The sequence below is a fragment of the Saccopteryx leptura genome, chromosome 3 (genome assembly GCF_036850995.1).
Source record: "Saccopteryx leptura isolate mSacLep1 chromosome 3, mSacLep1_pri_phased_curated, whole genome shotgun sequence".
Lineage (NCBI taxonomy): Eukaryota > Metazoa > Chordata > Mammalia > Chiroptera > Emballonuridae > Saccopteryx > Saccopteryx leptura.
This window is the reverse complement of record NC_089505.1, coordinates 280,082,955-280,095,502: the sequence shown is the minus strand read 5'-3', so window position 1 is coordinate 280,095,502 and position 12,548 is coordinate 280,082,955. Positions and strand designations below refer to the sequence as shown.

Sequence of the window (12,548 nt, the reverse complement as noted above, 5' to 3'; positions counted from 1 at the left end):
AGCTTCTGGCCCAGTTTCTGATGGAGCAGGAAACTCTATATGGTGGAATAGTATCTGTCCAGGGGGCAGATGGATAGAGGTCTTCAGGACGAACAGATAGGTTTTTCCAATACAATGAGTTTGGCTTTTCATAACCGAAGGAGACTATTTTCAGAAGGCAGGATTTAAGGCAGATAACAAAAGTAGGAAGTGCGTGAGGGACCACCTATCATCAACCTGCCGGAGTCCCCCCCCCCAGTCAGAACAGGAAAACTGGAGAAAGCATTCCTTGGTTTAGAAATTCAGACTTAATATTCAGATTCAAGAATTTAATATTCATATAATATATCAAAATCAGATGTCTTATGAGTGATTCCCTTGACACTTTCAAACCAAAGGGATAATGGACATCTCTCAGCATCATACTTTGGCTCAGTCTTGTCCTGAACTAAGCTCTATTTAAAAAAAAAAAAAAAAAGACTTTTATTTATTCATTTTAGAGAAGAGAGGAGTAAAGAGAGAGAGAAGGGGGGTGGAGCAGGAAGCATCAGGTCTCATATATGCCTTGACCAGGCAAGCCCAGGGTTTCGAACCAGCAACCTCAGCGTTCCAGGCAGACGCCCCATCCACTGCGCCACCACAGGTCAGGCCTAAGCTCTATATTTAAAGTGGGACCAAGTGCTGGGAGAGGGGTGACTTCTCTGGGAATGGGCACTAAAGAGGCCACCTCCATGCAGAGCCCTCTTCCTGCTAGTTTCTAACCAGATGAGCTCCATGAGAAGTGAAACCACCCAGAGCTGTTCTAGTGCTGGGCCGTCACCTTCCTCTGAGCCAGGAAGCTGACCCTCGGCTTATCCCAGTCCCTGGTAGAGGGGTCTGGGAGATGAAAAACCTCAAGACCATGTTCAGAATCGTACAGGACGTCTGAGAAACACGAAGACGTGGAACTGAATTTGCCCTTTCAGACAGTCTACATGAAGTGCCATCAGCTGAGTAAAGATACAAATGCGGTCATACTTATATAAATTCTCCACATTACCATGTCTCTGCCCCCATCTGCTTCATAAGCAAAACCACTACTTCTTTCAGGCTCTCTGGCCCGGCCCGTATCTCCTCCTCGGGCTGTGTCACCTCCTGTAGTGCACAGACCACTGACTCCCCCAGGATCTGCCCTCTGGCGGCACCCGTGTCCCCCAGCTACACCCACAAGATGAGGCGTCCCTCTCTTCTACAACCAGAGTCGCTCACGAGAACACAACAGGTCTACATCTGCACCTTTCCCAAAGGCTGGCTTTTCTTACATAACCTTCACAAGGGGTATCAGCAGCCAGGTCCAGCGTGAGAGCCCCCGGGCCCTCCACGTGCCTCCCAAACAACCTGGGGAGAGCTCAGCAGCGAGTGCTCTGACCTAAACCAGAGCTGGTGTGCGCGTGCGCGCGCTTCCACACGCTTCCGCAATATAATGGAATATAAACCCAATGGCGGAATAACTTCTCTGGGGGAAAATAAAAAGCCGAAAGTAATTTTTATCTTTCCTATTAATTATAAGTAAAAGTAACCATGGGATCTTTTGTTTTAATTAGACTTTTCCACCTACACCAGGGGTGTGTTGGTAAATGTTTAACAACTGGCTCTACAAAAAGGTTGGGGTTGCTGATACACCGATTTTTTTGTGGTAAAAATATGCCTATCATGTCTGACTTCAAACTATCAGTGTGAAACAAACCAGCTCCCACAACCTCAAAAGCTTAACAGTCAGCTTGGGAAAGCAGAGTCCACACACCGTGGACAGGCCTTCGGAAACAGAAGCATAAGACATGGTCCTTCCCCTATGAACATGTTCCATCTGCTTGGGAGACAACCTTCCCCTATGAACATGTTCGATCTGCTTGGGAGACAAAATTAACTTAAGAAATTTTTAGGAGCCTAACCAGGCCGTGGCACAGTGGATAGAGCGTCATACTGGGACACAGAGGACCCAGGTTCGAAATCCTGAGGTCCCCAGCTTGAGCGTGGGCTCATCTGGTTTGAGCAAAGCTCACCAGATTGAGCCCAAGGTCGCTGGCTTGAGCAAGGGATCACTCACTCTGCTATAACCCTCCTCACCCCCTGGTCAAGGCACATATGAGAAAGCAATCAATGAACAACTAAGGAGTCGCGATGAAGAATTGATGCTTCTCATCCCTCTCCCTTCCTGTCTGTCTGTCCCTATCTATCCCTCTCTCTGTCTCTGACACACACACAAACACACACAGAAATTTTTAGGAAGTAGCACAAGATCAAATATAATCAGAGTCTCAATTGTGAGATGGGATGTTAAGGCGTTGTTAGGAAGGGGCCTAGCCAAGTCCTGCCTGAATCTCTGTGGGGAAGGAGATGTTGGGACTGAGGAGGACAGAAGTGGGAACAGGCCCTCCAGAGCAAAGAGAGCAGCTTGAACCAAGCCAGGTGAGGAGGGTCGTGTGGTCTGTCAGGGGAGCTGAGACCAGCCTGGCTGTAGCTGGGAGAACTGGGGTTACCCCATCCTGGGAGCTCCTGAGAGGACAGGGCAGGGTCACAAAGATGTGAGGAGCCGGCTCGTACCTGTGTTTTGAACCCTAAGAGGCAACTATGACCAAAGTGGGACAGACTCAGGATTCCAGGTCAGTTAGACCTGGGTTCAAATCCCTACCTTGCAACTGACTAGTTACAAAATCTGGAGTCACTCAACCAGTCTAAACGCATTTCTATGAACTGAGAGTAACTGTGTTCCCTCCACATCACAACTCATTGGTCTGCTGAGGAACCCAGGGAGATACCATATATGGCGGTGACTTCCAACCCTCTCCAGCTCACGGCAATATAAACTAATTATTAAAATTCTGTGGCACACCAAAAAATATATATATTTTCTGCCAATCTGACAAAAAAAAAAGGTAAGTATAGTTTGGATTTGTTCACACCAATAGATAGCTAGTGTAGTGTTGGTTGTTGTCATTTTTTTATTTGACAATCTAAGGCAATGGTCCCCAACCCCCGGTCCGCAGAGAAAGAATAAATTTGGTACCCGGTCCGCAGAGAAAGAATAAATAACTTACATTATTTCTGTTTTATTTATATTTAAGTCTGAATGATGTTTTATTTTTTAAAAATGACCAGATTCCCTCTGTTACATCCGTCTAAGACTCACTCTTGACGCTTGTCTCGGTCACGTGATACATTTATCCGTCCCACCCTAAAGGCTGGTTTGTGAAAATATTTTCTGACATTAAACCAGTCCGTGGCCCAAAAAAGGTTGGGGACCGCTGGGCTAAGGGACAAAAGGGCAGTGCCCCTGACTAAATAGTCAGGTATTGTAAGTTTAAAAATTCTTGTGGTACACCAATTGAAAATCACTGCTCTATGAGGATAATTTTACAGCAATTTAGTGCTTTATAGGTCAAGTATTATTATCTCTTTCTCTAGGTCAGGTATTATTACTTTCTCTTCTTCTGGGTCATGGAGAACTTGAGTACTGAACGTTGTTGACAGTTTCAGCAGAGTGCTAGAGATGCGAGTCAAGCTACAGGGTTTGAGGGATCAGTACACAGTAAAGAATAGGACACAGGGAAAGGGAATTATGCCAGGAGGTGGCAGCATGAGGAAAAGGGGGGATTGGTATAAAACAGACATTTTCAGGATTGGAGACCCGGGTATATGTGAAGGCTGAGGAAAATAGATATTGGAGAGAAACACTGAAGACAGGAAAGAGACAACTTGTTTGGGCCCCAACCCCACGATGGCAGGAGAACCAGGAAGCCCCCGGGGGTGGGGGTGGGAAGGCTTGCTTTGAACAGCAGGAGGGATGAAAGCAAGAGCATGGCTAAGGTTATGGAAGTTTGAAGAGTGGCACCCGTGATTATCTGGAACTGGCATCCAGGGCAGGCAGCTACTGGGCACTGAACTGTGGCATCCGAATTGTTGTGTGCTGTACAAATAGGATACTGGACTTTAAAGATTTTGTAAAAAGAAAACCAATGTCAAATATCCCATTGAGCCTGACCAGGCGGTGGCGCAGTGGATAGAGCGTCGGACTGGGATGCGGAAGGACCCAGGTTCAAGACCCCGGGGTTGCCAGCTTAAGCGCGGGCTCATCTGGCTTGAGCAAAGCTCACCAGCTTGGACCCAAGGTCACTGGCTTGAGCAAAGGGTTACTCAGTCTGCTAAAGGCCCATGGTCAAGGCACATATGAGAAAGCAATCAATGAACAACTAAGGTGTCGCAACAAAAAACTGATGATTGATGCTTCGCATCTCTCTCTGTTCCTGTCTGTCTGTCCCTATCTATCCCTCTGACTTTCGCTCTGTTTCTGTAAAAAGAAAATATCCCATTGATTATTTTTACAATCATACAAGTTGAACTGATAATATTTTAGAAATTTAGATTAAATATATTATTAAAATTGACTTTGCCTGTTTAGGAAAAAAAAAAAGTTGTTGACTCACTATAAGGTGGGAGAGCAGGAAATGGCAATTCTCTTTCCTGGAGGGAAGCAAGGATATTGATAAGGACAAATCTAAGTACTTTCTAGCTCCCCTGTGCCATAAATTACAGACACCAAAGAGCCATTTTAATCTCTGGAGCAAGAAAATGACAATGTGGACGTGAAATTCTGGGACCGGAATGGAGACTCTGCCTCCAACAGGAGGGGCAGGTAGATATGTCAGTTTCATCACGTCAGGATCAAAAAGCTTCTAAATCCTAACAATTAAATACACAATTCCGGTCTCTGAGGACTTTTTTTTAATTAGTTTTATTCAGTGGTACACCTTCTTTCCCTGGTCCAAAATAAAAGGAATAATTTGCTTTTAAAAACCATCATATCACAGCCCTTGAAATAAGTGGAATCATTCTGTGATGTCACAAAACCAAAATGGAAATTGTCAGGAAAGAGATTTTACTTAAAAGAATTAGTGGGAATGAGGAAACCAAGGAAAAGGAACTTGAGGCGTGGTAGCAAAGAGAAGTCCCTGACTGAACAGTCCAGCCCTGCAGTGAGCAAAAGGAGGACTTCCGGGCTGGGAGGTGGGCGGCAGGGCCAGGTGAGGGAGGGTGGTCCTTGGGGGTGGGCTGCAGGGCCAGGTGAGGGAGGGTGGTCCTTGGGGGTGGGCTGCAGGGCCAGGTGAGGGAGGGTGGTCCTTGGGGGTGGGCTGCAGGGTCAGGTGAGGGAGGGTGGTCCTTGGGGGTGGGCTGCAGGGCCAGGTGAGGGAGGGTGGTCCTTGGGGGTGGGCTGCAGGGTCAGGTGAGGGAGGGTGGTCCTTGGGGGTGGGCTGCAGGGTCAGGTGAGGGAGGGTGGTCCTTGGGGGTGGGCTGCAGGGCCAGGTGAGGGAGGGTGGTCCTTGGGGGTGGGCTGCAGGGCCAGGTGAAGGAGGGTGGTCCTTGGGGGTGGACTGCAGGGCCAGGTGAGGGAGGGTGGTCCTTGGGGGTAGGCTGCAGGTCAAGGGAAACCTTTTCTTCATCTCACTTCTTTACAATTATCTCTAAATAAAGATGGGTTTGATACTTTTGATCACATCAAACAATATTTTTATTGTTACTTCTTTAAAAAAATTTTTTTTTCTCTTCCTAGTGGTGTACTCGATAATTCAGGAGGGAGAATACTTGTTCAGAAAGTAGCCGGACAGTCTGGCTATAAAGGGAGTCATTCCAACGGCGTCCAATCCTTGCCCCTGTCACGGTGGAGAGAGTCCTTCATCGTCTCAGGTACGCCCACACACTGGGGCAATGGGTACACCCAGGTACTTGTGTTAAGTGACCTCATGGGACAAAATGTGATCTTTCTAACGTGCTGTTAGTTTTCATTCATGGCTCACCTCATTTCATAAAAATCTGAAGCATTAGTTCTTAGGATAATGGGATCATGAAACAATGAATCATAATTATTATGATAAATCACTGCAAAGTCTGGAAAGACTAAGAGGCTGCAATTAGTTTAAACACGCTGCAGCTATCTGTAAGCCCAACCACCCTTTCTAATTAAGTGATTCCATTTAATAACTTTGGGGTTTTTTCTTAACTACTCCTTTTATTCAGGCAAATGAGTCTCATATCTAGAACGTTATTTCTGGAGATTTCTGGTAACTGAATAGATAGGAACATAGGCTCTTAGAGCTCTGAGCAACCATTTTATTTGAGGTATATTTTTATTTAATAATTGCTTCACTAGTCAATTAGTTCTCACTATCTAGCTCCACTGGATTTTTTTTAGATAATCATTTTCATTTTTCCCCCTTTGGCAAAGAGATAATGTTGATGAGCTAATGGCTAGTCTGATTTCACAGTGAAAAAGTAACCAAGTATCTTTGTATTATCATGACTACCCCTTTTTTATATTTATGAATTTCCTTAATCTAATGTTTTATTTTGAAAATGTTTTAATTTACAGAAAAATTTGAAGCATATAATACCTATAGTCCTGTTACTTAAATACACCAATTGTTATATGTTGCTACATTTACTTTATCTATAGTATATAACTACCTATCATCTGCCTATATTTTGTCTGAACCATGTGAAAATAAGCTGTAGTCATAATGACACTTTATCTTCAGCACATATCTTATAAGAACAAGAACATTTTCCTAAGTAACTATAATACAAACACCATACCTTAAAAAATAACATTGATATGACACTATCTATTAAGTTAATGTTTATGTGTCAAGCACCTCACCTATATTATCTTATTTAAACCTCATAATATTATCTAATAAATAGTTATTATTCAGTTGTACCCAATTATCCTAAATTGGCCTTCAGAATAATTTCTTTTTTTTTTTTTTTTTTTTGGATCTACAATACAATCAAAGATCATCCACTGCAATTAGTTGTCATGTCTACTTAGTGTCCTTTAATCTAGCACTATCTCACCACATTACCTTTTTGGTCATGCGTGGCAATGATATTTTTAAAGTCCCAGACATTTGTCTAGTAGTATGTCCCACAAGCTAGACCACAGACATGTCCAGTTGTTTCCTTACAATTGGATGCAGATTAAATATTTTGGCAAGAATACTATTACACAGGTACCATCATAACACATCCATGAGATCATAACACAGTGACCATATCAGGAGGCACATAATGTCCACGTGTCCAATTGTTGGTGAGGCTAAATTTAGATACTTTACCTGATCTGCCATGGTGAAAATACCTTGTAATTGCTAAGCAGTCTGCAGGCTGGTACTTCAAAACAGCATGAATAGCTTGTTTCCCAACAAATCACCCAGTAGTTTTAACATCTATTGATGACTCTTGATGTAGCAAGAATTATATTACTCACTGTAAAATTAGAGTTGTTCTAATTCTGTCATTTCTTCCATATTCATTAGCTAGTATTTTTATATAAAGGAGAAACTTTTCCCTGACTCTGCACACAGGATTCAAACTGACTTCTAAGTCAGTTAGTGGAAAGTCATCAATTATAGTTCTATGAGGTTTGTCTTGTAACAAAGAATTCAGAATAGGGAACTTATAAAAGTACTAATGTCTAGAATACATATTTGTTGAGCATAGAAAGAAATATAATCTCCACATAGGCGTTGACCAAATAGTTCCTAGCTAATAAGATTATTTTGATCTGAAGTACTTAGCCTGCGATCCAAGAATCCCAACAGAAGTATAAAAGAAAAAGTAATTCCATGAGAACATCAGCCAGCTGCAATTATTTCCCATAAATCTCAACCTCCATGTCCCCTCATTCTTTTGAACTGAAAACCCTTTTTGCCAATAATAAATATTTGTGTGTGTTTCTGCAATGGTTAGGAGCATCTTTCAAATGAAGAGTTAAGAAAGCTCACTGCAGCTGTAAGGGTAACAACTGACTGCTGGCCAAGGCCCATTCCCCATTATTCAGAGGCTCACGGTCAACAGGTGTCATAGAATCATGTCAGAATCCTCCTGTGATGGCTCAGATGCCTCCATGACCTTTCTCTGGGTTTTTATTTCTAATTTCTGCATGTCACTGTGCTCCTTTACTTAATTTGCTTCAGTCTGGGAGGGGGCCGGAGAGGAGCTGTGCATTTTGGTTACCACAATTTTAAAAGTCCAGGGATGGGAAAGGTCAGAGAGAGACCTCCTGTAACAGCCCATTTCTGATCCACATTTCGGAAACCAGAGCTCATGGTCCTTTTCCTTCTGAATAGAACTAGAAAGAACCACAGGACTTTATAAGAACAGGAAATAGAGATAATGTCTCCGCAGCATTCTGTTGATAACGCAAGCCACAGCCAAGGGCCCTGCTTGGGTCAGACACCCCCTCCCTTGTTGTCTATTTGGATCAGGCCCCAACAAGGGCAGACGACCTGGGAATTCCACACTCTGCCCCCAGGTGACTTTAATGACATGAAATAATTCAAGTAAGCCCAAACATTTGGCCTCGTCCCCACTTTGACTAACATTTATTGGTAATACCAAAATAATATATATGTGTGTGTATATATATATATATGTGTGTGTGTGTGTATATATATATATATATATTTCCAATGCCTTTGTTTATTTTCCCATTAGATCCTACAACTTTGTGTAATAAGCTGGTCCATATCATTATGCATATTTTGAGGCAGTTAATCAAAGGCAAAACAGAAACAGAAACGTACATTTAAAACATTTTTGTTAAATATTTTTCTTCAATTACAGTTTATATTCAATATTATTTTGTATTAGTTTCAGGTGAAACCTGCATTTTCTTACTCCCAAGGCCAAACCCTTCCTGAGCCCCAATTATTTTGTCTGCTTCAGGACCCTGCAATCCTTTGTGACAAAATCATGTACTAGATTCTGTTCCAGCCCCCTGGGCTCTCCATTCAACACCCCTCACCATCTGCTCCCTAGCCCCACCATATAAAGACATTCCCTCATTGAGAGTTCAAAAGCCATCATTATTAAATGGAAATATTGAATAATGGGCATTTGGATTTTAACAGAGACTTAAACATTAAGATATCCCTTTGTTGAATAAATATTTACTGAGCATCCAAGACACTTCAGACACTGCTAGAAGCACTGGGAATTCAATAATCACCCCGTGAGACAAATTACCTGCCTTTGTTGGGGGGGGGGGGGGGGCTTCTATGTACATTCCAGAGATACTTTCTGTTTCAGGCAGAATTTCAGGCTTGACCTCCTGGAGTAGAGAGACCCCAGGCCACTGCCTTCTCGGGCCCCTTCCAGTCCTGTCCTGTCAGGCTTGGTGCTTGCTCACCCGACTGGTTCTGTTTCTATGCCTCTACCATTTCCCTGATATACATTAGCATTTTTTCTCATTGCCTGGCATCTAAACTTTCTCTCCCTGGGTGGGCAATCAATGCCTATTTTCAAGGCTGATCTAGGTTCTGCCCACTTTCAGGTTTCTTATAGTGCCATGGAATTCAAATGGATCCCACGGGATCCATGAAAGTGAGAGGTCGCATTCAGGCATAGCCAGCCCGTGACCAGAGTCCCCCCAAGCCTCTAACGGGCAGCACGGGGAATGTTCCCACACCCATCTCCTGACCTAACTAAACATTCAAAGCCACCCGTGTGAAAACCTCAGCTTCCATGTCACATCTTCACGGGCAAGTTAAGCGTTGCTAATGTTAACTCTGAATCATGGAGATTTTATTGTTTCCTTTCCCATATTAATAAAGCACAGTCTATCCAGGAAAACACAATGCCACTTAACTTTTGTATTGCAATCAGCAATTCAGCACAGGGGCGGGGACTGACTGATTTTATTTACCTCAAGAAAGATAAATTGGAAGGAGGGAATCAGCTCATCAGAACAGAGTCATCAGAAACCTCTAGCTCCAGAAATAAATCTTTTTCTCTCTCTCTCTTTTGCAGAAGGTAAACTCCAGAAGGGCGTGACCTATCCCTCGGCTCTTACATATTCATCGGCCAAAAGCCCAGCTGCCAAAGCAGGCAAGTGTTCCCGGGTGATTTCATCTACATCTTCTGAGTTCGTAAACACACAAATATTGTGTTTTAGGAGATAGTGTAGAAATTAACATCTTAACCGGTCAGGGTCTGCTGACTGCAGTAATATTTTAACAGACGCCAGGACATGGGCCCAGAAATCAATGGGATCAAACAGCTGGGGCCGAGGAATGAAGCTTTATTTTTTGTTTTTTTTTTCTTTTCACAATTCCAAGATTGTTTCTGTGTTTGTGTCACTTTCATTCAGGATTGAAAACTGTTGCCCTGAGTTTTATTGTATTGTTACTTTGGAAGATGACATGACATTCTGTCTGGAAACAGTCCCAGGAGCTGAAAGAAAAAAGGCTGAGCCCACTTAGGTGTGAAATGAAGGGAAGCAAAAAGAAGGATGTGGTTTATGAGATAACAGCAAGCAGCTAATCTGAATAACCCAGGCCACAGATACGCCGTCTCTGAGGTTGTGCCGACCTAGCATGCAGGGAACCACAAAGGCAGTACAGATGGGCCTCAGGCCGAGAAAATACCCTCTTCCAGGTCTCTGCGTTCAAGCGGGAAGTGTGCAATGCCGTCTTGTGTCTCTGGGGGTACTTTGATATCCCACACACAGAGAAGCTGTGAGTTGCTTTATAACAGGACTTTGCATTGCTTCCAGAAACTGGATGGGCTAGCTGATTTTATCCACATACTTAGGGAGAGCATAGCTTAAGGATAAGAAGAGAAGCTAGCATTTATGGAGCATTTGCTGCGTGCCAGGCACTGTTCCAAGAGCTGGTTATTGCACTTTATTACCCCAACAACACCATGCTATATACTATTCTTTGCCCTGATTTACAGTGTGAGGCAAATACATATAGCACAGAGATGTTTAGTGACTTGCCCTTTGTCACACAGCTAGTAAGTAGCAGAGCTGAGAATCAAACCCAGACAGTCTGGCTCCAGAAAATTCTATACCATTAATCTGTATTTTTTTTTAATGCAAATAACAATGTATGCAGAGCCCTGATCTGAGAAGCCTTGGCATACACACAGAAAACGCTTTTCATTTTTTCCCCAGTTACTTTTTCAACTGTATCTTCGATGACATCCTAATTGTTCTGGTAATCTAGGCTTGTTTTTGTTGAAGTGCAAGGATGCAGACATGCCCACCCCTCCCCCCAAGCCGGCAGTAGACCGGGCTGGCTCAGGCACCAGTTCTGAACTGGCTCCTGCCCTCTTTTGGCGTGGGCACAGAGAAGAGAAGTAGCTCACAGAGGTCCCCTAAACGACTGGCCAGTTGGGGGAGGGAGAGTGTCCCTGGCCCTGGCCTCTCCGTTGTTTCATCTAGGTCAGCAGTTCGCAGTGATTTCTGAGTAGGTGGTCTATGTGGCGATACTGGGGCCAAGGGCCAGTGCCCAGCTGTGTCCCGGCCCTCCGTGCTGGGCCGTGACGTACGCCCCACCTCTTCCTCTGAGTTAGGTGTCCTGGGCCCTGGCTGGGCAGCCCCTGGGCCCCCTCTGCACACAGCCCTGGGGATGGCTGGGGCGCTCTCCTTCCCCGCGGGGTTTGAGGACAGCAAGGATGCGCTGGGGTGGCCTTTATCCGCCCGGCGCGCTTCGCCTTTGTCCTTCTCAGCCTTGCACCCGCCCCCCTTCAGAAACAATTCCTAAGTTCAAGTAAGTCCCCCAACTTCAGGGACCACACGTCAAGTACCTCCTATTTTTGTGCTGAGAGGGAGAGGACTTCTAGACTCCAAGAATACCCCCCCCAACTTTTCCTGCAAGCCCTGCTTCTGCAGTGCACCAGGGGGCCCCATGGGTGGGGGGCTCAGAGGGACCAGGGGAAAGAGAGACCCACCTCCCCTCCCACAGGCCCCTGCGGCCATGGTGAGCAAGTCCCTTGAAGCTCCTTCATTTGGTTTGGGGAGGACAAGGCCTGAAGGAAGGGAGGGAAACCCTCTCTCTGAATACTGCTGTCCCCAGTGGCTACTAACCCCTCCCTTTGTTCTGGTCCTTCCCTCCTGCTGACTTGCCCTGGTGACATGGGGTTGGTGATCAGCAGGCTCTCCTTGAATGGCCGCCTGGGGGAAGTTCAGGGGCACCTCTCCTCATTCAGAACCAGGCACTGGAGCCTCTGGCTTCTGCTTCGGGCAACTGTAGCTATCAATAATCAAGTGTTTTCTCTGTGCCCCCCACCTGTACTTCACAGTGACCCTGAGGCAGAGTGCCAGTGGCACCCCCACTTTCAGATAAAGAAACTGACCCGTGGCTATGTTTAATACCCAAGAGCACCACTCTAACTGACCCACACAAATACTCAAACGCAGACTGTATTCCCTCAAAGAAGGGAGCGTGGGGGAAGAGAGGTGGAGGGAGAAACATTACAGCTGAATGACAGCTCAGATTATAAATCCACTTGGTTTCTACATTCTCCACTTCAGAGATCATTTCCAGAACTTCTCTATCTGCCCCCAGCACCGCGGCCCAACGCAGCACCATCCTCCCCCGGCGAGCACTTATTCCACGTGCCAGAGTCAATGACATCCACAAGGCGTGCAGGGAAGCCAGGCAGGCTTTCTTACACATATTGTCTAAAATAAGCAAAAAGGCCCTGGCCGGTTGGCTCAGCGGTAGAGCGTCGGCATGGCGTGCGGGGGA

At 45.1% G+C, this 12,548-nt stretch overlaps 1 protein-coding gene across 3 annotated transcripts in view; it reads left to right on the top strand.

Moving 5' to 3' along the window:
- Positions 1 to 12,548, top strand: part of VIT (vitrin) — a 124,345-nt gene that overhangs the window by 48,223 nt on the left and 63,574 nt on the right. For all 3 annotated transcript variants that reach the window (XM_066378518.1, XM_066378517.1, XM_066378516.1), the window contains exons 5-6: positions 5,567 to 5,700; positions 9,823 to 9,900. In XM_066378518.1, the coding sequence (XP_066234615.1) occupies positions 5,567 to 5,700; positions 9,823 to 9,900 (212 nt within the window). The remainder of the gene's footprint in view (positions 1 to 5,566; positions 5,701 to 9,822; positions 9,901 to 12,548) is intronic.